Here is a 26,973-nt window from a genome sequence, read left to right on the forward strand (position 1 = left end):
AGAGGCAGGCAGATTTCTGAGTTGGAGGCCAGCCTGGTCTACAGAGTGAGTTCCAGGACAGCCAGGGCTACACAGAGAAACCCTGTCTCGAAAACAAAACAAAGAAGTAAAAACTGTGTTTATTATTGTGTTTATGACGTGGGCAGGGCTATGCATACCATTGCACACTTGTGAGGGGTCAGAGGACAACTTTATCCAGTCAGTTCTCCATTTCCACCTTTATGTGGGTTCTGGGAATCAAACTCAGGTCATTAGGCTTGCTCGACACGAGTCTTTGTCCACAGAGGCATCTTCCTGTTCTATGGCCCAGCTTTTTTCCCCACCCTTTTTTTTCTCTTTTTTTTTTTTTTTTTTTGTTGTGGCTCAGCTTTCAAATACTGAATTTCTACTATATAATTGACACTCAATAAATGTGTTCAAAGAGATTTATTCAAATAAAATATACAAAACCAAAAGTGCGTGAGAAGATGTCCAGCATCAGTGGTCAGTAAAGAGGTGCAAATCAAAGCCACCAGAAGCCACCTCTTTGTACCTTTAAGGTACAGTTAAAAAACAATAATCCAAAGCCAGGCATGGTATTGCTCACCTTTAATGCCAGCATTCAGAGGGCAGAGGAAGGCAGATCTCTGAGTTCAAGGTCAGCCTAGTCTACAGAGTGAGTTCCAAGACAGCCAGGGCTACACAGTGAAACTCTGTCTCAAAAAACCGCTATTATCTATGGCATGAAAACCAAACACTATCAAAAAAAAAAAAAAAAAAAAAAAAGTAAAACAAACCCCTTGTGTTGGCACGGCTACGGAGCTGGCGGAACATCCATACACTGTAGGTGTGGGTGTGGTAGTGCAGCTGTTATGGAACACCATTCAGCAGCTGATGGAGAAGCTATCTGGAGAATTATCATATGACCTAACAACTCTATGCATGGGTGTGTGCCAAGGGAATTTAAACTAAGTCTTCTATGAAGGCTCACACATGGGTTCACACAGCAGCGCTACTCACCGTAGCTGAAAGGTGGGTGTTCTTGTCTGCTTTCCGTTGCTGTGATAAACACCACAGCCCAAATGATGGTCTCAAATGATGGCTGAGGGTCTTAAAGCCCATGTCCACAGTGACACGCCTACCCCAACAAGGCCACACCTCCAAATAGTGCCACTCCCTGAGCCAAGCATATTCAAACCATTACATTTTGTTTCCACATCCACATCACAGTCCCTCACACTGAGGGAAATCAGGTCCAGAACTCAAGCAGGAACCCAGAGGCAGGGACAGAAGCAGAAAAATTTAAAGGACACTCCTTACTGACTTGCTCCCCATGATCCATTCAGCTTGCTTTCTTATACCCAGTGGTGGTACTGCACATAGTGGATTGGGTCTGCCTCGATCATTAATCAAGAAAATGCCCCACAGACATGCCCACAGGACAAGATAATGGAGTCGATCATTCAAATGTCTCTTCCCAGGTGACTCTAAGTTGACAAAAACTGTCCAGCACAATGGGAAATAGTCAAATGCCCATTTATGGGTGGATGTGCAGAGCGGTATGTCCATCAGAGGTTGGATGCCAAGAGCCATATGTCCATCAGTGATGAAGAGCCATGTGTGTTCATCAGTGGGGCAATGTACACATATGCCCACCGTTGGACAGGTGAACAGATCTATAAGCCCATATGTAGATGGTTGCATTTCATCTGGAAGGACTGAGACCACAATGCAGGTTTCAGAAATGATTTGTGGAAACAATAGGCTAAGTGTAGGAAACTGGACTGGGAGGGCCGCATGGTATGTGCTTCAATATACCATAAATTCAAAACAGGTGACGTTTGGTCTGGATGTGGCTAGGTTGGTAGGTGCTTATCTGGCAAGCACAAGGCCCAGCACTGAGAAACTGGTGTGATTAGCGCATGCCTGTAATCCCTGCACTCTGGAGGAGGAGGAGGAGGAGGAGGAGGAGGAGGAGGAGGACGAGGACGAGGAGGAGGAGGAGGAGGCTGGAGGATCAGGAGTTCAGGTCATCCTAGGCTGCATAGTGAGTACAAGTCCAGCCTAGGGTACATGAAACCTTGTCCAAAGAAGAAGAGGGGCTGGAGGATCAGGAGTTCAGGTCATCCTAGGCTGCATAGTGAGTACAAGTCCAGCCTAGGGTACATGAAACCTTGTCCAAAGAAGAAGAGGGGGTATTTATGGAGACAAAGCGAATTAGATTAGTGGTTTCCAGGGGCTGGAGAAGGGGACAGGGTAGCTTTGTAGTGAGCATGGGGTTTCCTTCCATGACAATGGGACTGTTCTAAAGTAAAAAGGTAGTGATAGTTTCAGAGCCTCGTGGATATGCTCCATACCACTGAACACTACATGCTAAAATGGTTAATGTATGGATTATATCTGGCATGCTACTATTCTAAAAGATTAGCATGGGCTGGAGAGATGCCTCAGCACTTATGAGCACTGATCGATCTCGTGCAGACCCAGGTTTGGTTCCCAGCACTCATTTGGTGGTTCACAACCATCCCTAATGCCAATGCCAGGAGATCTGATGTCCTTTCCTGAACTCCAAGGACACCAGGCATGAGAATGGTGCACGGACACAGGCAAAACACTCAAACGCACTGAACAGTTTAGAGACAAACATTTAAGATACAGGCTTAGTTATAGTTTCCGTTGCTGTGAAGAGACACCATGACCAAGGCAACTCTTATAAAGGACAACATTTAATCAGGGCTGGCATACAGGTTCAGAGGTTCAATCCATTATTATCAAGGCAGGAAACATGGCCGCATCCAGGCAGGCATGGTGGACGAGCTGAGAGTTCTACATCTTGTTCCGAAGGCAATGAGAAGACTCTCTTCCAAGCAGCTGAGAGGAGAGTCTTATAACCCACACCTACAGTGACACAGTGACACACTTCCTCCCTCAAGGCCACACCACCTTATAGTGCCACTCTCTGGGCCAAGCATATTCAAACACATGAGTCAATGGGGGCCAGATCTATTCAAACCACTACAGATACCCAGTCTTCATCCGGACTCCTTCGGGGTCAGTTCCCAAGTCGCTCTTCTTCTTTACCTTAAGAGCCCAGGGTCTCTGGTATTCTGGATTAGCTATCACCCCAAGAGCCTGCTGAATGGATGGCTCAGTCTGCAAACTCCTCCTCCCCCCAATTCCTTGCCCCTTTACAGATACTGGTTGAACTATGAGTCCTACCTGCTGGAGAATTCCATGGAGACTGTGGACATGCCTTTTGTTAAGGCATTGATCCAGAACATCAGCACGGATGTCTCAGAAGACCTGCTGTACTCTCTGATGCCTTCCCAGGTGAAGAGCTTCTTGTTGGCTCAGACCTCTGCTGGTGCTCATCCCTCCTAAGTCCTATTCAGCATAGAAGTCAGTGGATTAACTGAATGAGTGGAATGGTGGTGGGTTAGTCAGGATGCTGGGAGATCCACGAACCAGCCCTCCTACCACTGCCCTTGATGTCCTCTGGGAGTCTCCTCTCTCCTAGAGCCCTCGGGTGCCCACCTGGAGATGAATCTCTGGATTCCACCAAGCCTAAATTGTCCATTAACCTCTCTGCCAGAACACACATCTGAAGTCAGAGTAAGGGCACTCTTGGCCTCAGAGAGATGGAGTGGGAGGAGTCTACATATACGCTGGCCCAGATTTAAATCCCATCTCTGCCCTTACCAGTCATTGCCTTTGTGGGCACATCTACTTTTCTGATCCTTGGTTTTCTCACATGTAAATGATGAGAGTATTGCCCACTTTCAAGAGTGTCAGAAACCAAGAAGAATGAGGCATCCTTATCCTCCCAACACCCAGGAGGCAGAGGCAGGAGGCTTGCTCCTGAGCTCCAGGCCAGCACAGCTTCTTTCTCAAAACAAACCAGAGAAATGTAAACAACAACAAAATAAAACAAGCTGTAAACATATTGGAAAGAAAATCTGAGTTAAAACCAAGACATTCTTGGTCTAGCGAGGGCTCAACATGTCCACGGCATCCCCGCAGAGAGGAAGTTGAGGGTAGAGGTCCAAGGAGCTAGCTGAGCCTCTTATGATGCAGTGCCCTCTGGGTAGGAGCCTCACTGGGCCAAGACATAACCCATGCATCCTTTTTGATAAGATCTAGGCCTGGAAGGTGAAAACTGGGGCTTCAGCCCCAACCCCTGGTCCCCTGTTCCCATGAGCATGGATCCTTCTGAAGCAGGGAGCTAGTGTATGCAGGCTGAAGCTCTAGGGTGCCCAGGAGGTCAGACACTAGACAAAGAATGCCTGGTGATTTCTGCGGAGGTTTGTTCTAACTATGCTTGGTTTCTAAATCGCTTCACTGTTGGGCAGGAGGGGCTTCCCAGCCAAGGTAAGCACGAGTCCCCCACACCACTCTCCTCTCACTTCTTTCTGGGACATCCCTCATTGTGTGTGTGTGTGTGCACACACATACACATACACACACACTTAAAAGCAGAGTGTGTCTGTACCAATGTAGACATGCTCCACTGATTCCTGTGATGGGAAAACTGGGGCTCCACTGTTAATGTTTGTCCAAGGGACCAGAACATAAGGAGCAGAGGCTGGACTGAGCCAGGTGCTCTGTGCCCCAGCCCTGAGCTAAAAAGTCCTCAGATGCTGTCCCTCCACTTGGCCTGCTACAGTTTCCCTCCCAACTGGAGTGGTAGTGGCATCTGTCTTGGAGCTGGCATCCTAAGGGGGAGTTGGGAGCTGTTGGATTCATGCTTACAGATCCCGAGGCAGGTGATACAGGGTGAGGACCAGCCTGCTGATGGAGTTCGACTTCCCAAGAGCCTGTTTGGAGCCCTGCCTGGCAACAGGTCTGCAGTCCGGTTGGCCATAACTGTTCTAGACATTGGTGCAGGGAATGTCTTTAAGGTAAGAGGCTTGCTGGGAGTCCAGGAAGCTGCAGTGTTAAATGTTCAGGGTCCCTGAGATTGTCTCTAAGGCAGCCAGGTCATCCAAGAACTGTTTCTACAGTCTGTGGCCTGAATACTATTCTGATACCCTGACATCAGCACCTGCTGACTGTGTATGATGTCCAGGTGTGCACATGCATGATTGTATGTTCTTGCACATGCATACACACACACACACACACACACACACGCACACACACACCCTTCTATATTCCTGAGAGCATTTAATCAGGTGTGCTCAGATGTGACTGTGCTTACATGGGTAAACATGACTATCCCTTGCCAGTGCCTGCCAGATGTGTGCTCCTGAGGCATGCGCCCATCCATGTAAGCTTACATATAGGCACCCTTGGATCTAGAAGCACTTGTCCCCTAGAGGCATTCACTGGCATTGACCCCATTTCCTGGCTGATCTTAGCCTCAAGCTCTTCCAGTTCAAAGGTGGCTTTTCAGTAAGGTAGTATAGAACCTAGAGGCCAGCCCTGCCTAGCCCCACCCAAGTGTGTTATAGAAAGCAGTAGGAAGAAGGGTGCCTGTGGCACCTGGCTCCCTGATCCTCTGATGTCCCAGGCGAGGGCATGTCCTAGTTGCCAAGACCCCTTGATAGGGCAGGTAAGGTCAGCCCATCCCATAGCTAGTCTCCTGCCAATCTCCTCTCAGGGCCCCAAGCTCCTTGAGGACAAGGGCAGCAGCGTGTTGAACAACCGCATGGTGGGCTTGAGTGTGGGCCAGATGCACGCCACCGGCCTGTCAGAACCTGTAGAGATCACCTTCTCCCACCAGCGTCAACCACCTGTGAGTCTTCTGCCTGGGGCCTGGCAGTTACTGTGGAGCATACCGTGTATGAGCTCTGAGAAGCCACACATGGGAACCTGTGCCCTAAACCCTTCTAAGTGCATGCAGAAGAAACCATCAGGCTCATGCAGTTAATGCCCAAAGACATCTGTCTGCCCTGCACACGTGAACACACGTGCCCCCTACACCCTCCCACCCCATGTTCATAAATGTGTGGGGGCCTGGGGAACCCCTCTGCATACATGCTTTCCACCCCTGCCAGGCAATGATCCTGAAGACAGGCATGCACGCACAGACAGGCAGACCCTCTTGTGCCATATATGTTGTATACCCTACATGCACAGTGGTCCAGGGAGCATCAACCGATGGAGTCGATCTCCCCATGTAAGCTACAGAGAGCATCCTCTTAGGGCAAGACACCTGGTGGTGCCCGTCTTCTCTTCTCTCCCCCTTTCCTGCCTCCCTCCTCTTCTGACTCCCACTCTCTGGTTTCAGAACGTGATCCTCACCTGTGTATTCTGGGATATGGCTAAAGGTAGGTTTGGAAGATGTTTTTAGAATGAGAAAGGAGCAAGCTTCCACAGGGCAGAGGGTGAGGACAGAGGCAGGCTCTCCCTTCCCTCCTCCTCTGCTCTTACTTTGCTGTGGGCCACAGGAGACTGGGATTCCCACGGCTGCTCCACGGTGCCCGGGGATGGGAGAACTGTCTGCCGTTGCGACCACTTGACCTTCTTCGCCTTGCTGCTGGTAACAGCCCATCCATCCTGATTGCAGTGGTCCAGCTTCTGTCCCTGGGAGAGGCTGCCTGGGCTGGCTGGGGTTTGGGAGATGTGTGGGTCTGGCCCATCAGTGATGTGATCAGAACTTGGGGTCATCTACAGAGGCCGATCTTGGACCTGGCCACGGCACAGACTCTCACTCGCATCTCCCAGGCAGGCAGTGCTGTCTCCATGATCTTCCTGGCCTTCACCATGGTGCTCTACATTACCTTCAGGTAAGTGAAGACACCTCCTTTTCCTCCTGCCCTCAAGGAAGTACAGGATAGGGATAAGGTGTCTTTGTTCTGTGGCCTCTCATCGTCTTCTCTGGCCTTTTGTGTGCTCTCTGAGAACGTAGGACATAGGGTTGAAGTTGAAAGAGGCAGAAATTCAACTCAGATTGGCCAACGCAGGGCATGAGTGATTTGTGGAACTAGGAAACTCACATCATGTTTCCTCCAGGCAGGGAAAGAACTAAAGACTCCAGCTGAAGCCCCAGGGATTGGCCCCTCCTTTCACAGCTTGCCCTAGGATTGGTCCCTCCTTTCACAGCTTGCCCTGGGATTGGTCTCTCCTTTCACAGCTTGCCCTGGGATTGGTCCCTCCTTTCACAGCTTGCCCTGGGATTGGTCTCTCCTTACACAGCTTGCCCTGGGATTGGTCCCTCCTTTCACAGCTTGCCCTAGGATTGGTCTCTCCTTTCACAGCTTGCCCTGGGATTGGTCCCTCCTTTCACAGCTTGCCCTAGGATTGGTCTCTCCTTATACAGCTTGCTCTCTCTTTTCTCAGGATGTTAATTTCACCCTGGTGCCTGGAGAACCTCGGGCTCAGGTCCCAGCTCCTTAGATATTCAAGCAAAATTGAAGCCCCAGAGTTGAAGGCTTTGAGAACAAACATTTCGAAATAATTATAGACTAACTGAAAATTGCAAAAATAGCACAGACAGTCTGTGGTTCCTTACTGGAACTTCCCCAAGTGTCATGTCGTATGTAACTATAGCATATCATCAAAGCCAGGAAGTTGGCAGTAGCGGAGAATAGCTAAGTAGTCTCAAGACCCCTTCAGCTCCACCACTTTGGAGATCATGTGTATGTGTGTATGTGTGTGTGTATGTAGTGTGTGTGTACACATGTATATGTGTGTGTGTGCACATGTGTATAGTGTGTGTGCACATGTGCATGCATGGGCATACACATGTATATGTGTGTGTGTGTGGTGTATGGTGGGGATATGGTGTGGTGTATGGTGGGGATATGGTGTGGTGTATGGTGGGGATGTGGATGTGGTGTATGGTGGGGATATATACACACATGTATATGTGTGTGTGTGGTGTATGGTGGGGATATGGTGTGGTGTATGGTGGGGATATGGATGTGGTGTATGGTGGGGATATATACACACATGTATATGTGTGTGTGGTGTATGGTGAGGATATGGTGTGGTGTATGGTGGGGATATATACACACATGTATATGTGTGTGGTGTATGGTGAGGATATGGTGTGGTGTATGGTGGGGATATATACACACATGTATATGTGTGTGTGGTGTATGGTGGGGATATGGCTTGCAAGGCCCTGTCTAAATAAAACTACATGGCCCAGTGTTCAGAGTCGTCCTAGCTGCAACAGATGGTTGACTATTAGCCAAGTGTGTGGTCCCTGTGGGCACAGGGCTCTAGGGTTCACACTCCTGAGATGCTGGGTGTTCTGTGTGTGTGCATGTTTAGCTTATGAATACTCAGTTGTCTTAGGGTCTGACTTTGATCACAAGCCAACGACTGATTGGGCCACTATGGTTACAGGGTAGAACACACAGGCTGGCCAAGCCATTTGACTACTCATGAATTTAAGTGACAAGGGACAAAGCCACTTACTTGTGGCTAAGTGTGGGGAAGGATGCCCCTTCTGGGATACATGAGCTTCTCCAAAAAGAAGCAGGCACAGGGAAGAAACAGGAACAGATAGTGCTGTCGCTTGGCTGTCCTGAGCCAGGATTTGACCAAGAAACCCTCAGACCTGCTGAGTTGAAGGAGTCTGTGGGATCAGCCTCTGCCCATCCTTGCCTATCCTTTGGAACCCTAGAGCCCAGGCTTACTGGAACCCACCTGGAACATTCTTTGGGCTTCCCATTTTCCAGTCCAAGGATCCCTACTGTCCCTCCCCTGTGCCTTTGTGCCTCAGTCACTAAGAAACCCTGGGCTTCAGCCCCTGGGAGCTACACCCATGTCACACCTCCTCACTCCCACCCCACCAAGTACTGGTAGAGAACACAATCTCCAGCCCCAGCTCCATCCTCGGTGTCAATTCCTCAGTTACACAATTTAGCTAAGGAATCTGTCAAACAGTGAGGCTGGCAGGACCCAGCGAGCGTCCACAGAGCCCAGAGAGCCACGAAGGGGCTTGTGGATTAGAACCTAAGAGTTTGCACACTGACTCCTAGCAAAGGTGGAAACTGAACGGCCAGGCAGGAGTGACCATGAGGATGATAGCAGCTGATGGTGGGTGGCACGCGACTGAGGCAGGAAGATGGACCAGCCTGAGCACCACGTATAGGCTGTGACTCCTCAGGCCTGCTCACTAGCCATTCTCTCCAGGTTCTCTCTGCAGAGGTTCAAGTCTGAAGATGCCCCTAAGATCCACATGGCTCTGAGCATCAGCCTGTTTCTCCTGAATCTCACCTTCCTGATCAATGTGGGGAGCAGCTCCCAAGGCCCCCCAGCCTCCTGCTGGGTCCGAGCTGCCATTTTCCACTACTTTCTGCTCTGTGTCTTCACCTGGATGGGCCTGGAGGCCTTCCACCTCTACCTGCTGGTCATCAGGGTCTTCAATACCTACTTTGGACACTATTTCCTGAAGCTGAGCTTGCTGGCCTGGGGTAGGCACAGGCTGGAGGGGTAGAGGAAGGCTGGAGGGTTTGACAGGGAAGAGCCTAGGGAAGCCCAAAGCTTGAGCAATGGATATCTGAAGGAACAGGAGGCACTCTTTATCAAGGGGACACTGACAATGCCAACTCGCCCCCTCCCCCTTGTCCACAGGCCTGCCTGTTCTTGTAGTTATCGGTGCTGGAAGTAGCAACAGTTATGGCATTTATACCATTCGCGACCAGGAGAACCGCACGTCACTGGAGCTGTGAGTGGGGCTGAGGGGAGCAGAGGGTATGGTTTCACTGGAGGGAGGAAGAGGAAGAGGTCATAGGGAGAGGCCAGCAATGTCAAGGCTGGGAGGATAGCCGGATCCAGTTGGCTTGTGGTACAGTGGGTAAATGGGAGTCTGGAGTCAGAAAGGAAATAAAGGAGGAGGCCCAGGAGAGCCAACAGTAATGGGGGGGGGGAGGGGCATCTTCTTGGTCACTACAGATTATCTGGGGAAGTGTCCTGGGGCTCAATGGTCAGGGGTTTCCTCCCCAGCCCCAGTGGCTATCCACCTCCTACAGGTGCTGGTTCCAGAAAGAGCCTGCCCTTTATGCTACAGTCCACGGCTACTTCCTTGTTACCTTCCTCTTCGGTGCTGTGGTGCTGGCTTTGGTGGCCTGGAAGATCTTCACTCTGCCCAGTGTCACAGCAGGCAAAGGACAGGGGCCGACCTGGAAGTCGGTCCTCACCGTGCTGGGCCTCTCCAGTCTGGTGGGCATGACCTGGGGGCTGGCTGTTCTCACCCCCCTCGGCTTGTCTACTGTCTACGTCTTCACCCTCTTAAACTCTCTACAAGGTGAGGGTCTGGGGAGGCCACAGGCTGCCTCACTGGCACTAAAGGGCACTTGAATTTGGGGAGGGTGCTCTACAGATCACAGGATTCCATAGAAGCTAGCTCAAGTCAAAACGCTAATTTTAGATGCCTGAGATTCTTATGGGATCTAGGGCAGCAAGGGTGGCTGTTGTCTTGGGGCTAGGATCAGAAAAAGCCACATAAATCAAAGCAGATGTCCCCACCTATTGTTTTGGAGCTGAGTATTGTTTCTTGTCCAGCCTCTGTGACAACTTGTTCTTCTCTTTTCTCTCTTGTTCTTGTCTGGCTGCCTAACATGGCTGCTGACTCTGTGTTCTGAGTCAGATGACTAGTTTTGTCGAGTTCTGACTAGGAAGGCAGGGTCATGAGATTTGATGTGACATGACATAGAATCCTTAAGAAGCTTTTAAAGTATTTGTTTTGTTTTGTTTTCTGCAACAAAATACCCGTTGTCTTAGAGTTTCACTGCTGTGAAGAGACAACACGACCAAGGCAACTCTGTTCTAAAGGCCAGCCTTTACTTGGGGCTGGCTTACAGTTTCAGAGGTTCAGTCCTTTATCATCATGGTGGGAAGCATGGTAGAGTGCAGGCAGACATGGTGCTGGAGAAGCTGAGAGTTCTACATCTTGATCTGAATGAAGACAGCCAGGAGGAGACTGTTCCACACTGGGTGGAGCTAGCGTACTAGGAGACCTCAAAGCTCACCCCACAGCAGTGACCCATTTCCTCCAACAAGGCCACACCCACTCCAACAAGGCCACACCCACTCCAACAAGGCCACACCTCTTAATAGTGCCAAACATTCACACACAAGAGTCTATAGGGCCCAAATCTATTCAAACCACCATACACAACAAAAGCGACTTAATAAATAAAGGTCTTGTCTTGGCTCCCATTTCAAGAGTGCAGAGTATACAATGACAGAAAAGGCATGACACAGCTGGTCATACCATATGTGCTTCAGGAGACAGACAGACAGATAGACGGATGGATGGATGGATGGATGGATGCTGGTGGGCCACTTTCTCTTCTTAGTTTTTAAATTTATGTTTTTAAAGTTTATGTATTTGTTTGTTTACGCGTCTATGTGGAGGTCAGAGGACAGCCTGTGGAAGTCACTTCTTTCCTTCCACCATGAGGGTCCCAGGAATGAAACTTGTGTTGTCAGGTTTTCTGCTAAGTGCCTTTAGGCACTGAACCTATCCCCAAACTTCTTTCATATTTCTCCCAGGTCCTTGGAATGGTGCCCCCAACTTTTAGGATGGCCCTTTATACGTGAATTAGCTAATCTAGAAACCCCCTTACAGTTACTTAGTCTGGGGATCAGAGGCGTGTCTCATAGGTGATTCTAAGTCCTATCAAGGTGACAGTCACTGTTAACCATTGCCCAGCCTGTCAGCCAGACATTCAGTACTTGTGTTCCTCATTTATCTAAGTCAGGGCCGGCCCTTGTCCCCTCCTCATGCCATGTTTCACAATGAATGGGACCTATGTGTGATCTGGTCTTCAATACATAGGGCATAGTTCTAAAATCCTAGGCCAGAGGCCGGATCCAGAGGTCCCCAGTAGAACACACTTGCCCCAGTCAACTGGCTGGTAAAACCAGCAGTGAAATAGAAAGGGGGTATATTGAGAATAGCTATCCTGGAGGAACAGGAGAAACAGCATTTCCTGCACTGACTTCAGGTGATACCAGTCTCAGGGTTATACAGGGAGGGCACAAAAGCCAGGGAAAGCAGCGTACACAGCCAGGACCCTGTTATTCATTATCTTAAAACAATTACACAGGGATCTGTCTGCAGTAAGAAAGTGGCTCCCGCTTTGGCATAGCTTCTCAATTGTCAAAAGCTGCTCATTTCTTAGACCCAGGTGGCCATGGGAGAGGAAGACTCGGAGAAAAGGACAAGTCAGAAGGGCAGGGTTGGGGGTGTTAGTTCTTCCCTGGAGACCGTCAGCACCACTTTCCTGCTCTGGAACCAGACCCTGCAAAAGCTGCTGGTTAATAATCTACTCTCTGCATCAGCCTCCAGGGGAGGGTCGCCATTTTTAGACAAACACTCCCTAAATGTTTACCATGTCTGTGTGCAGAGTTGAAGCCAGTCTGACCCAGTTTAAGGTATCGAAGGGAAGACATGCCAAACTTTAACCCTGTTCCTAAGTTACACATTGGCATCCGCTGACCCAGGCGAAGAGCTGCGCTCTTACTAAAGCAGCCTCCACTCTGTTACAGATGCTGTATTGATTGCAGTAGAAATCAAGCGCCACAGGTACTCTCACGTGAAGGACCTGGTTTTAAGGTTTATACGCGCATTATGTGTGGTGTAGGCAAAGGTTATTACACTAGGAAGGGACCATAGGGTGGGGAGAAAGCAATGGACTACAGAGGAAGTGGATCAGGGACTGCTAGAAGGGGAAGGGTACAGCTGGGAGACGGGTGGGGTGGATGGGGGAGGACAACCAAAACAAATGCCACAGGGAGTCCCTGGAGAGGTGGCTCAGTGCTTGAGAGCACTGGCTTCTCTTGCAGGGGAGCCAGATTTGGTTCCTAGCACTCACAGTTCCAGGGGATCCAGAGCCCACCTCTGACTCCCCCTGGCCCCCCTGGCCCCCCTGGCTCCCCCTGGCTTCCCCGTGGCTCTCTGTGGCTCCCCCTGGCACAAGGCACCCATGCAGTGTACTTACATGGAGGCAAGAGATTCATACACAAAATAAAGACAATTTTCTTCAAGTAAAGAAAATGCTACAGTAAAATTACTACTTTCTCTGTTAATTTTAAAAATCAAACAAGCAATAGGCTGGTCTCGAAGAGATCCTAGCTTTAGTTCCCAACACCCACACAAGAGGTTCCTGTGTATAATTCCAGATCCAAGGAACTCCAATGCCCTCTTCTGGCTTTCGCAGCTACCAGGTACACATACATACATGCAGGCAAAACATTCACACATAAAAAAAATTAAATCTTAAAAAACAACACACAGACACACACATACACTTGCTTTAGGGTCATCTAAGGTGGTTCCTAGAGAAATAGTCACGAGCACACATTTGGAAAAATCCCAGAGGTTAAGAGAGGTTTCTTCTTTTGTTTGTTTGTTTGTTTGAGACAGGGTTTCTCTGTGTAGCCCTGGCTGTCCTGGAACTCACTGTGTAGACCAGGCTGGCCTCGAACTCAGAAATCCACCTGCCTCTGCCTCCTGAGTGCTGAGATTAAAGGCGTGCGCCACCACGCCCGGTTCATCATTCTTGCATGGGCTCCTTTCATCTTTAAGCCTCTCCCTTGGATGAGTCTATGTTGTTCAGCTTTCTTATCATCCTCCCATTCACAGCAGAGCCCTTGGTGCCTTTTAAGTTCTCGACATTGTTATTGTTGTGTGGTGTTTTCATTATAAATTCCCTTTAAACACAAAGCTTGCATTTCTCAGTCAATTCTATACTCTAGTTTTCTATACTCTACTATAAACCTCCCTTTTCCTCTTGATGACACGCATCCTCTGGTAATCCTTTATAAAAGGACAGGGGTGGGAAGACCAGTGGTTTTATACATCAGAGAATACTTTTGTTTTCTTCTTCCTTTTTGGCGATAGATATGTGCGCAATTTATTTCAAGGCCAGTGTTTGTGGTCTCTAAGGTTTTTATTTGACTCTCTTTCAGGTTTAATTTTTACCTAACTTTTTTCATTAAGTGCTTGAACATTTATAGTGGAGTCCCTTCTGTGTCCCTGCCTGGTCCGGGCTCACTGAACCCCTCTCTTCACCACAGGGCTCTTCATCTTCTGCTGGTTCATCATCTTCTACTTCCCTACTCAGAGCACCACAGCCTCCTCCTCTGGCACCGCCCGCCTGGACCAGGCCCACTCCGTGTCCCAGGAGTAGTTGATGGGTGGCTGCAGTTTGCTCTCACTTCTGGCTGGTTTGTGTGACCTTGAACAGCTCCCTACTTCCTTCTGGGCTCCACTGTCTTCTCTGTACAAGGTGTCCAAGGACGGAGAGGATGGGGACCAAGCCTGGCCCTGTGGCTTCAAAGTTCCCATTCAGGAGGCTGGAGACTTGACTTGAAGAGGACACTGGTTCAGTTCCCAGCACCCACATAACATCTCTCAGCTGTCTGTGACTTTAGTTCCAAGAGATCTGACACTGTCCTCTGGTCTCCAAAGGGTACCAGGCATGAAGGTGCTGCATATATACATGTGCCACTCATACATATAAAATAGAAATTAAAAAAATATTTTAACAGCTCCCATTTGGATGTGTTCATGGGTCCAAAAAGCTACAAATGCAGATCTGCAGGACTCAAAAGTCCCTGTAAGCCTTGGAGCCCCAGCCAACAGTGTTATCTTTACCCCTGTTGCTATGGTGACAGATCTCTAGAGCTAAGCAGCTGTAGACCACCTTTAATTCACCAGGAGAGATCCAGAACCGGAGGCCTGCTCCATCTATACATGACCAAGGAGGAAAAGGGAGAAAAGGCAGCTCTTCCCACGACGTCTGTACTCTTATGGGACATTCTTACCAACCATTTCAACCCAGCCTGAGCATCAGGCCTGGCCGTGTCAAGCCAATAATTGTCACACATTTAAATAAACAAATAATTGTTGACTGAGCAAATGGATGTATCTGTCATGGCATTAACCTGACAGGACTCCCAAAGAAGGGGATGTCTCAGGCAGGGTTTAGGTTGCTATGGGTGGCTCAACCCAAACCTCAGGTGGTTTTCTTTTCAGCTGCCTTGAAGGAGGCACTGGCTGGCACTGCTACCTGCAGCCTGAGGTGGTTCCTTATCACCCGGACTTTGTGCAAGAAAGGAATTTCAGTAGAGCCAGTGTGAAGCCTTTTGTTGGGGGTGGGAGTCGGGGGTGTAAGAGGGAGGGGGGAGGGGAGGAAGAGGGGCAGTGGAGAGAACCCAAAGAGGAAAGACAAGGAGGAAGAGGGGAGAGAGAGGGAGAAGGAGTAAGGAAGAGAGAGAGAGAGAGAGAGAGAGAAAGAGAGAGAGAGAGAGAGACCTAAATGTAGATTTAAACATGGAGTCTAGAAGACCAGAAGTGGTAGAACACACAGAGCCCAGGGCTCCTGATTCAATGACCTAGCAGTCGCCATGGATACTTGTGTGATTTGGATGGCTCTGAGTTACAACTTAAGCGGTTGGTAAGGAACTTTCTTTTCTTTTCTTCCTCCTTTTGGATAAAAGAGGTCATACACATTTTCTCCAGAGATGCCACGTAGGTCTGTTATCTGACCAGACAAAACCATGGGCCACGCGGCTGCACAAGAGAGTTAAGTTACGTCTGTTACTGTAAATGGGGGTCCCTACGACGCTATAGGTTTCCAGTTGGGAAAGGAAAACCTGCAATATATGCTCAGGCCTGGAGCACCACAGTTCTTTGCGGTGTTAGTGTTCTTACTTGAAATGCCTCTGAGAAGAAGAGCTGTGCTGTGTGGGCAGCCCTCACAGCCAGTGAGGCTGTGGCTGGAATGCTGGACTCTTCGTTGTTGAGAGTCTTCATTCAGACTCCGAGGTGAGGGGCTCCTATTCCTCCCATGTCCCCTCAATTCCCCTTTCTCCAGCCTCAATGAGAAGCAAAAACCAGCAGGAATAATAAAGAGAGCCAGATATGATTGGTTGTACCTGTAATCCCAGGACTCAGGAGGCAAGGTGTTGATCATCACAAGTTCAAGGCTATTTTAGGATACATAGTGAGACTTTGTCTCAAAAAAAAAAAAAAAAGTAACAGAGATGTGGGGGCTAACTTTTTAAATTTATTTATGTATATGGGTACTTCTGTCTGCATGCACTCTGCACACCAGAAGATGGCAGCAGACAGTGGTGAGCTGCTATGTGGGTGCTGGGAATTTGAACTCAGGCCCTCTGGAAGATCAGCGAGTGCTTAACCACTGAGCCATCTCTCCAGCCCCGGTGATCTTCATTGTCAACTTGATTGCATCTGGAATCAACCAAAATAAACCTGTAAGAGATTTTCTAGGACAGATTTTTTTGGAAACGGGAAGACCCACTCTAATGAGTGGCACCTTCTGGTGGCATCCCAGATAAAAGGACAAGAAAGAAAGAAAGCTTTGCTTTTTGCCTGCTTGCCCTCGTGGCAAGTCCATCTGTCCTGCTGCTGTGGCATTCCTTGGCTGACAGGAGAACCAACTTCTTTGGGAATCCAATGTAGACTGAAGAAGACCAAGGAGCTCTCCAGGAATCTCCCAGGCTTTCACCCATGGATTGGGACTGCTAAAGCATCCAGGATTTCCCAGATTCTAGAGCGAGACAGTCATTGTTGGGTTACCTAGACCAATCCTTCCTGTAAACCAATCAAACTCATACACATGCACACACACACACACACACACACACACACACACACACACACACGTGCGCGCGCGTGCATGCGCGCGCGCTTTAGAGGACCCTGACTAATACAGAACTGAGTGGAGATATATTCCTGCCTTGCCTTGCCAGTAGAGCACTCCTTACCTCCCTCCCCACTTCTTTCTCTCTACTTAGCTTCCTGCCTCCCTCGCTACCATTGTCACCACCTCCAGCTAACCAGTACATGTGGCCGTGGGTTACCAGCCCCTTCCTGCCCATCTGTGTGTGCTGGTAGCCCAGGGAACATCTCTATGTCCTGACTTCTGGCTCACAACAGATAGGAAGGCAAGAAGGCTGCTGTTGTGCTCTGGAAGAGGATCCTGTGGTTTGGACACAGTGTCTGTTGAGCCACAGTTGTTTTGGAGGACAGGCGTGGGGCCTTTGGGCTTTATCAAGACAGATGTTTCTTATGCTTCAGAGCTGATGTTGAAGTCATCTGAAAAAAAACAACTGCTCCAGACTCTGACAGGCCTGAACTTGAATTTGGCTCTGCTACTCGGGAGCTATGCATGTAGTTTCGCCTTTAGAGCATAAAATAAAATAGGTATTACAGAGTCCCTGCTTTGTCCTAAGAGGATTAAGGAATGTGGAAAAAGTGAATTACCAGCCCTGACTCCTAGTGATCCCCCATCCTTCCCCCACCTCCTCTTAAAGAATGACTGGCCAAGGGTGCTGAGATGAGGACGTGAGGTTAGAGAGGGACAGCAACCTTGTCTATTCAAAGCCCTCCACAGGCTGGGCTGAGGCCAGAGTGGCAGTTCTGGGGTGCCAGCTCCACTCAGGACCAGGAATTCAGGATTCTGGACTCAGAAGAGCACACACCTACAATCCAACCCTCAAGAGCATGCAGAACCAACGACAAGACAGTGGGCAATGCTAAGGGAGAGTTGGAGGCAGGAGGATGGCCAGTTCCAGGTCAGCCTGGCCTCCTCTGGGAATTTAATGAGAACTAGCCCCATAGGCTCATATATTTAAATGTTCGGTCTCTGGTTGATAAATTGTTGGAAGGATTAGGAGGTGTAGACTGATGTAGAAGGGGCAGTAACTCTTCTCCAATACCAGGGAGGAGCTGTGGGGTTGGGGCATCTCATTTTCTAGTGTCTCCACAAAAGCAGCTCCCAGTGCACAGGGGGCTGAATCCTAAGTATACCCAGCAGGGACTGATAGGCAGAACTCTTCTGTCGTTGCCTGGCAACAGTAGCTGCCCAGGAGAGAACATCTGTTTAGAAGAACCAGAGTCCCAAGGTGGGATATGGTGGGCTGTCTCTGCCTCTGCAGCTCCTGGTGACCTGGAAAGCACGACTCCTATTGGTGCCTCAGGACCATGGCAGAGTGGTTTCCTGAGATGTTACTTTCAGCGCTGCTCAGTGCCTGATCCCTGCCATCAGTGAAGGTGACTAAGCCAGAGCTTGGCCTACCCTGCCCTGCTGGTGGTCATGGTGGAGGGATCCCTACCTCCCATTCTTACTCATTGCTCTGTGCTGCCTGTGTACTTCATAGCAAGCTTTTTAAGTTTATTATAAGTCAAGTGGTGGGGGTGGGGGTGGCTGCAGCAGTGGTGGCACCAGTGTCTGCACCTGTGGCTCATGCCTTTAATCCCAGCACTCAGGAGGCAGAGGCAGGCAGGTGGATCTCTGTGAGTTCAAAGCCACCCTGTGCTGTCACACAGAGAAACCCTGTCTCAAAAACAAACAAACAAACAAACAAAAACACATGAGAGACAGGATGTATTTGCTGTATGCTCTCATTAAATATCTTAACATTGAAATATATGAAATTCTTCCCAAATTAGCATATTAATCCAAAGCCATCCAAATTGTGATCATCTAGAAGTATGTATTGACTTTATTTGAATGTGTGCAAGTGTGCCTACATGTATTCCATGCAGACAGGAACCCATGGGGATCAGGAGAGGTGCTGGATCCCCAGGAACTGGAGTTAACAGGTCCCTGAGAGACACAAGCAGTAAGATCTCTTAACTGATGAACCCTCTCTCCAGCCACCCCCCCCCCCAAATTAACAGCTTTCTTTTTATTATTATTTGTTTTGCTTTGTTTGAGATGAGGGCTCCCATCCCTCAAGCTGGCCTTGAACTCAGGATCCTAGTATCTTCCCCACCCAAAAGCAAGACAGAACCACACCCAGGGAGGAACTCCTGGGTTGGCTAGCCTAGTTTACAGGGCACAAGCAAACTGGCAGAAGCAAACAAGGAGGCTCTGCCACAAACTAGGCGATAGGTGAGGTCCAACACCCTCAGGTTGTCCCCTGGCTTCCATATACAGAAACACATGTTCCCTGACTCCTCAGATGTGATGTCCTTCACCACATCAGGACTCTACCCACAAGATGGTCATCACCGTATGCAGGCCCTTAAATTTCCAGGACCACAAGCTAACTACCCACTTTTCTTTAGAGCATTTCCCAGATACTGTGTTGTAACATAGCACAGAAGAGATTGAACTCAGCATGGATGCTCTGCCCATGTCTGAGGGGAGGGGGCAGATCCCGAGTTTCAAGGCCTGTTTAAGGAATTTAGCTGCTTACAGAACAAGTTTTAACATGTTTAGCAAACTGTCTCATCACTCAGCGTTTCAGGGAACTGCCTCTGCACCCTCATCAATGCCTCAGGATCTGCCAGGTCCCGCTTGGGGTCAAGCTGCCAGAGAAAGAACAGGCACAAAAAGGTCAAGGTGAAAGAGCAACATAAAACCCCGTCTGTCTCAATTTAAGGACCAGACCTGATTTGGAAAAAAGGCCGTAAGACTCCAAGAACAGATCGTAAATCCCAGAAACTAGGCCATAAGACACCAGCACTAGGAACAGACCATCAAATCTAGAACAAGATCATAAACCCCCCTCCCAGAGAACAGCCGGGGGATAACCACAAAAATGGGGAAATGTCTCACCGCAGGATGGGCCATCTGTGCCGGGCAGCCCTATCTCACCCTATGGTTAAATGTTCATGTCAGAGGAATGCAGACCACTGACCTCCTGTGACCCCCTAGCACCCACCAATGACATTTTAGATTACCTCATCCTTCTAGAGAGTTCCCCTGGTTCCCTCTAAGAAGGCCTGTGTGCCTTTGTCTGGGGTAGCCATTTTGGAGAATGGCTGACCCCTGCATGCTGGATGTTTCTGCAGAATAAATGCATTTAGTCTTTGAATACTATCTGAGTCTGGGGGTCTTCCTTCAGTGATTTTCGGACCCTTACAAAGGCACTTGGGGAGGTCTGGGTTACCTGCACTGGTGTTTTGTCAACGGAGGGACAAAGAGATAATTCGTGTGGCTCCATCCAGCAACAAGGTGAATCTTAAGAATACAACTTAGTGAAAACTTAAGGAAGGAAATGAGCTGGGCATGATGGTACCTACCTTTTAAATTTTTTTTATTTTTGAGATTGTAATAAAAATTACAACATATNTATATATATATATATATATATATATATATATATATATATATATACACACACACACACACACACACACACACACACACATACATAGTCCTAAATATAACCTGTTCAGTCAGTATAATGTTACTTGCATGTATATTTTCAGTGTTGACTTTTTGGTACCAGATAACCAACTGGTGGGTGCACACTTTTAATACTAGCACTCAGGAGGCAAAGGCAGGTGATCTACGTGAGTTTAGGCTGATCTATATAGTGAGATCCAGACTTCCAGGGTGACATAGAAAGACCCCATCTCAAAAACCAAAAAGAAGAGAAAAAGGAAATGAAGTATGAACAGAGCATTGGCTTTGCATTGGCTACACATGCAGGCTGGTAGAGATGGGGCATAGCTCAGTGGGTCAAAGTGACTGCTATACAAACATGAAGATCTGGGTTCGAATCCCTAAACCCTAACGCTGGATGGAATAGTAGACAGCTATGATCCCAGTGTCCTTACAGCCAGATGGTAGAGACTGGAAGCTCAGAGACTAGCTAACCTTCTTAGGTAACAGCAGCAAGCAGCAAGGGAGACACTGCTTCAAACAAGGTGTAAGAGAGAACTGGAATCTGATGTTGTCTTCTGGCCTACACACAAGAATGTGTGCATGAGCAACACACACACACACACACACAAGCATGCACACGAGATTTTTTAAATGCCATCAAGCAAAGCAGTAATGATTTTGGAAAACACCTGCCAGATTGGTTGCCTTTGTAGGTAAGGGTGGTGGGTGGGCCGAGGGAGAGAGAGAAATGAATCGCTAAAATGAACAAGACCTGCATGCAACAAAACTGGGAGTGAAACCCACCTTCCATTCTCCCCACAATGGCACCTGTTTCCCACTTCCTCCTTCTCCAGCCTTCATCCCAGGCTACCTGGCCCTTCCAGGGAATCTGGATACTGTATAATGCTGGTTGCACATTCTCTCACTAGCTTCCCCTACTGGGTTTAGTCTACTTTAGTTAGGATCTGGAATGTTCTCCAAAGTCTGGGAGGCGTGAACTATATAGAGGTGAAGGCTTAGGTGACTGGAGGTGTGCCCATGAAGGACACTGTGGGAGCCTAGTCTCTTCCTCTCTCTGTTCCAGCCATGGGGCCTTTGCCACACTACCACCATCACGGCACCACATGGTCAAAAGCTACAAGGCTTGACTGACCTTGGACCAAAGCCTCCAAACTGTGGGTCAAAATCAACCTTCCCTGTCTTAAAGTTAAATTTCACCCTGACTTTTCACAGTTACATGGTATTTGTACTGGCTGGTTTTGTGTGTCAACTTGACACAGGCTGGAGTTATCACAGAGAAAGGAGCTTCAGTTGTGCCTTCATGAGATAGATCCAGCTGTGGGGCATTTTTTCTCAGTTGGTGATCAAGTGAGGAGGGCTCATTGTGGGTGGTGCTATCCCTGGGATGGTAGTCTTGGGTTCTATAAGAGAGCAAGCTGAGCAAGCCAGGGGAAGCAAGCCAGTAAAGAACATCCCTCCATGGCCTCTGCATCAGCTCCTGCTTCCTGACCTGCTTGAGTTCCAGTCCTGAGTTCCTGGGTGATGAAGAGCAATGTGGAAGTGTAAGCTGAATAAACCCTTTCCTCCCCACCTTGCTTCTTGGTCATGATGTTTTATGCAGGAATAGAAGCCCTGGCTAAGGCAATGTCTAACCAAAGAGAAGAGTACTATGCTTTACTATTGAGAATTGAGGTGATCTAGAATTCTACATTCTGACAATAACAGGACCTTGGCAGGATTTCCCTGAACTCACCCCCAGCTCATAAAGATCCATTATGGCCTTTATGGATTCTTTTCTTCAAAAGCAAAGAGTAAAAATCTTGTTTTGGGGACTGTATTGGTGCAAAGACAAATATAATCTGGACTAAACTTATAATTAGACATTTATTGGTAATTCTATTTTTCACTTTGAGTGTTTATATTACATATACAAGTGTGCATGAATGTGTGTGTCAGTGTAACAGAGTATGTCGGTGTGTGTATATACATATGCCTGAGTGTATAAATATGTGTGTCAGTGTGAGAGCATGTGTCAGTGTATGTGTGGGTGTATATGGATGTATATGAGTGTATATGGATGTATATGGGTGTATATGGATGTATATGGGTGTATATGGGTGTATATGGATGTATATGGGTGTATATGGATGTATATGGGTGTATATGGATGTATATGGATGTATATGGGTGTATATGGATGTATATGGGTGTGTATGGATGTATATGGGTGTATATGGGTGTATATGGATGAATATGGACGTGTATGTCAGTGGTTGTGGTGGTCTGAATGAGAATGGCTCCTATTGGCTCAATGTTTGAATATTCAATATTCAGTTATTGGCGCTGTTTGGGAAGAGTTATGGGGTGTGGTCTTATTGGAGGAGGCATGCCACTGGGGACAGATTTTGAGGTTTCAAACGACCTGTGCCATGAAGACTCCAGCCATTCCCAATGTGCTCTCTGTTTCCTGACTGTGGATCCAGATGTGAGCTCTCAGCTGCTTCTCCAGTGCCATGCCTGCCTGTCTGCTCCCATGCTCCCCACCTTGGTGGTCATGCGCTCTCTCTAATCTTCTGAAGCGGTAAACCCCGAATAAACTCTTCTGTAAGTTGCCTTGTTCATGCTATTTTGCCAGAGCAATAAAATAAATAAATACAGTGAGTGTGTGTGAGAGAGTGTCAGCACCATGACAGTGTGTGGGTGCTTGTGTGTGTGTGCATGCATGTGTGTGTGTGTGTGTATTACTGGAGAGTAAATCCATGGCCTTCCATAGCTCAGGTAAGTGCTCTACCATTGAGCAGCAGGCCCAGCTCCTCTTTAGATGTTTAGAAGAAACCAGGCTGCTAATATAACATCTCAGCTTCTGCAACCACCAGGACACCTTCTATATCGTGAATTCCTTCTACATTAAGAGGCCCAGGTTAGCTTAAACCACACACACACTCAGGCAGCCTGCCACTCTAGTTCCTGCGTTGACCTGGTGAAGGGTACCTCCCCAGTGGCAGGGCAGAGGTAGCTTGACAATGTTTAGCCATTTGCTTCCTAAGAGGAGCCTTTGCGGAATCCCATGGTGTAACTAACTTGCAGTCAGGTTTACACTATTGCTCTGACATCCCTGGATGGAGCAGGGAAGAGCGAAGTAGCTGCATCCCCATGGCAACCATGTGGCACTGCTCAACACGAAGTTACCTCAACTGCACGGAAAGTTGTAACTTTGATTTTTTTTCAAAACCTATTTTTGATGATGGTTCTTAAATGCGTCCCTTTTAGCCCATCACCCACCAGAGGTAGTGGAAAAGAAAGGCTACAGGGGAAGTGGACCTGTTGAAATGGAGCAACTCCTGTCTGTGTTGTCTGGAAATTGGCACTTCAGCTCACAGGTCAGCAGCAGCAGCAGCAGCAGCAGAAGCAGCAGCAGCTCAGTCCACTCAAAAACACTCCATGGAAATATCAGCTGTCCAGTTCCATAGAGTTGGGTTAGCAGCATTGGTGCCAGGCCTCAGCCTCAGCACAAGTCAACAGGAGGGACCAGGACCAGCAGGAACACCAGGAAAATTTCTCAGTTGTGCCTCTCTCAGCAAAGTAAGGATCAGCAAAGATGTGAGACCAACAAGCATTGCACAGCCAGCTCTATAAGCAAGCCAAGCTCCACCTTCATCACAGTCTGTTAGGTCCTATTTATACTCCCTCCAAACATCACATGTCCTTCACTGGTCTTGCCTCAGCACGTGAGTGTGTCTCAGCTGACTTCACTCTGCCAATCAGCCCGAATCGGAGGAAGCGTCAAGAAGTACACCACCAGAAGGGTTTTTTTTTTTTTTTTTTTTTTTTTGGTTTTTTTGGTGCGTTTCTCTCTATAGAGTCCTAACAAATGCAGCTCAACTATACAATGTAAGGTGGACCAATACATGCGTGTCCTTAGTGAAGAATCCTTCATCGCGAGTCCTTTTATGGGCTTGCTTTAGCAGAACATCCTTTCTCCTGTGTCAGCTAAACGTTCCTTCACATGTTTGCCCCAGCAAAACACCATCCAACACAACTGACTTCCCAAAGAACCCTTAAGTTTCCACTTCAGGAAGTAGCCAGATAGCTGGGAAGTGATGGGCTTTCAGCATCTACTGCTTTTGTTTTTATTGTAAGTACTTCATGCAGTGGCTTGAAGGACATGACTCCCATAGGCTCCTATATTTGAATGTTTGGTGGTTCCCCATTGGTGGAACTGATTAGAAGGAGTGGGAGGAGTGGTTTCTCTGGAGGAGGCGTGGCTTCACTGGAAGAGGTGTGTCACTGGGGCTGGGCTTTGCGCTTTCCAAAGTTCATGCGTTCTCAGTTAGCTACACCCACAACCCCCGACCTGGTGCCTGTAGATTGGGATGTAAATTTTCAGCTTATGTTCCGGCACCATACCAGCCAGCCTGCTGCCATGCTTGCTGACATGATGATCATGGATTCTAACCCTCTGGAACCTTGAGTCCCAATAAACGCTTTTATATGTTGCCTCGCTCATGTATCTGGAGCAATAAATCTCTGGAGGTTTTTAATCATTTAATAATGCTGCATTTGACAACTGGTTCACAATAATTGCTAAAAGCTTGGTCTCCATCTCTTGTATTCTCTTACTCTACCATCCAGCACACTATGGTGGTGGTGGTGGTGGTGGTGGAGGAAACTGGAACCTAAGCAATCACAAGAAACTACATTTCCCAGAAGCCTCCTCTCCTGGGGCCTGCCCTCCACTGTTACCATAGAGACAAGTAACAGTAAGGCTGTTCTTGGAGGATAAGGAGGGAACTGGAAACTGGGCATAGCTGGACCTGCTTGAGATAGGGAGGGAGGGCCCAGAGAAGCAAAGTATTCCTTCCTGGGGTCTCCTAGCCCTGACCTGTCCGGAAGGGCTGTTTTGTGGAAAGGAGAAGGCTGCTGGGAAGAGGCTCTGGTAGGACACTATGGGTCCCTCAGTAGCTGAGGAGGTAGCCTGTATGGGGCTGGGGGGGGGGTGTTAATGTTGCAGGTCTGGACCCCGACCCACTTTGATAGCCCAATCTGTGACCTTGAGCTCCCAGCTAGAGCTGGCCTGCCCCCCAACACCTTGATCCTTCTGTCATGTTTCTTTCCTTGCTCCCCATCCCCCATCTCCCACCCCTTTCCCTTCCATAGCTCCCCTTTTACATGGGTTTCAAAGGCAGAAATCCATGGGCTCCAGTCAAAGATCTGCTCTCTGCTGTCTGTAACTCGGATGATTCTCTTAGGCTCTCTAGTCCTTGCTCTTCTCACCTGTAGAATGGGACTCATAGGACTAACTACATCAGTCTGTTAAGGATGAGGGATATCATTTTTGTGTTTTCCACACAATAGGGTTCTAGTGAGCTGTGAAATAAAAGTATAACTTTATTAATAAAAGTATAACCCACTCCCTGGTTATCTCCCTGTACCTAAGAGGCAGCAAAGGGCTTTAAAAACCAGACCATGCTGCTTGCTAGGTTGGAGGTCTGTTCCTGTCTGGTGGAAGGGATGTTGCTCCTCCTCCATGAGGAATGTACCTGGGACCACTCAGCATGTACGAGTGGTCTCGGTGACTTCTTCCTGTCGGACAACGGCCATTTTGAGCATCTTTGCTTTTTCCTCATCTCTAGCTGTCAGGATGGAGGTCCTGAGAGAGAAAGTGGAGGAGGAGGAGGAGGCTGAGCGTGAAGAAGCAGCCGAGAGGGCCGAACGGGCTGAGAAGCTGGAGAGGGTGACAAAGTCCGCCGAAGTGAGCAGAGAGGGGACCATCCTGAGCCAGGATGAGCTTCGAGACCTGGAGGGGAAGCTGATGGCCATCGAGATCCCTACCCCAGCTGATCACTCGTGAGTGTCCGGACTGGGGCTTCCCAGCCCAGCGCTGGCGGTCAGAAAGGACAAGGCATAGGAAGGATCAAGGCAGGATTGGTAGCATCTGGGCTGGGAGCGGGGGTCATAGAGGGATGTGATTCTGTTTGAGGTTCTATTCCCAGACTGCTCACCTTGCCCCAGTTGTGTGACTGGGGTGTGTGGGGATGGGGGGTATGGGGGTGGGGGGAAGACCGTCAACCTTTTGCAGCCTCCATTACTTTGTGTAAGAGTGAAAATGTGAGTAGTGGCAGTCTCCACGGAGTTGTGAGAATCAAATGAAGACAAGGCAAAGACAGCTCAGGCATTTTGGGGGATTTCTGGGTGTGCCAAGCATGGCCTCTCTTAGATTATTGTTATCTCTCCTTGGACATAGGATCATAAGCCAGGCCCCCGTGGATGTCACCAAGCTGCCTCCTTCCTATACCACCAACTCACTGAAGGAAGAGCACCTGCTGCTGGTAGCAGACAACTTCTCCCGCCAGTACAGCCACCTGTGTCCAGACCGCGTGCCTCTCTTCTTGCACCCACTAAATGAGTGCAATGTGCCTGTAAGCCTGGGGCTTGGAGAGCGGGGCCTGAGCAGGAGTGGGGTGAGGGTGGGGAATGGGGTGGGGCATACCCAGTTCTATGTGGTGGTCTCTGGGTCAAATCCCAGCTGTCCTGTAGAAGTTCCTGTGAATCAGCTCTGGCCTGTCAGGGGATGGAGGGACATACAGACTCCTGGGTGGGTGGGTGGGTTGCAGGCCTGAGATCTGAATTGGAAGCTGTAGATGAGCCCAGGGCCTGACACATAGTAGCCTAGCGCCCTGCCTCTGAACTGTATCTCCAGGCTTTTTAGTCTTGAGTTAAGGTGAGGTGTTACTATGTAGCCCAGAATGCCCTTGAACTAGCTGTGGCTTTCAGTGTTGATTACCAGGGCCTGACACATAGTTTAGGCTAGTGCCCTGCCATTGAGCTGCATCTCCAGCCTTTTTAGTCTTTTTTTTTTTTTTTTTTTTTTTTTTTTTTTTTTTTTTTTTTTTTTGGTTTTTCGAGACAGGGTTTCTCTGTGTAGCCCTGGCTGTCCTGGCAC

At 48.6% G+C, this 26,973-nt stretch overlaps 2 protein-coding genes across 2 annotated transcripts in view; both read left to right on the forward strand.

Annotated features, from left to right (window-relative positions):
- Nucleotides 1–14,804, forward strand: part of Adgrg3 (adhesion G protein-coupled receptor G3) — a 27,522-nt gene extending 12,718 nt beyond the window's left edge. Inside the window, exons 3-12 of the mRNA XM_021170697.1 lie at nt 3,174–3,309; nt 4,731–4,877; nt 5,579–5,713; nt 6,209–6,248; nt 6,369–6,460; nt 6,595–6,707; nt 9,067–9,347; nt 9,508–9,601; nt 9,906–10,180; nt 13,960–14,804. Of these exons, the coding sequence (XP_021026356.1) occupies nt 3,174–3,309; nt 4,731–4,877; nt 5,579–5,713; nt 6,209–6,248; nt 6,369–6,460; nt 6,595–6,707; nt 9,067–9,347; nt 9,508–9,601; nt 9,906–10,180; nt 13,960–14,072 (1,426 nt within the window). The 3' untranslated portion in view covers nt 14,073–14,804. The remainder of the gene's footprint in view (nt 1–3,173; nt 3,310–4,730; nt 4,878–5,578; nt 5,714–6,208; nt 6,249–6,368; nt 6,461–6,594; nt 6,708–9,066; nt 9,348–9,507; nt 9,602–9,905; nt 10,181–13,959) is intronic.
- Nucleotides 14,805–24,819: 10,015 nt separating this feature from the next.
- Drc7 (dynein regulatory complex subunit 7) overlaps nt 24,820–26,973 on the forward strand; it is a 23,190-nt gene continuing 21,036 nt past the window's right edge. The window contains exons 1-3 of the mRNA XM_021170245.1: nt 24,820–24,966; nt 25,664–25,877; nt 26,275–26,449. Coding sequence (XP_021025904.1) covers nt 25,672–25,877; nt 26,275–26,449 — 381 coding nt within the window. The 5' untranslated portion in view covers nt 24,820–24,966; nt 25,664–25,671. The remainder of the gene's footprint in view (nt 24,967–25,663; nt 25,878–26,274; nt 26,450–26,973) is intronic.

The sequence above is a fragment of the Mus caroli genome, chromosome 8, assembly GCF_900094665.2.
Source record: "Mus caroli chromosome 8, CAROLI_EIJ_v1.1, whole genome shotgun sequence".
Classification (NCBI taxonomy): domain Eukaryota; kingdom Metazoa; phylum Chordata; class Mammalia; order Rodentia; family Muridae; genus Mus; species Mus caroli.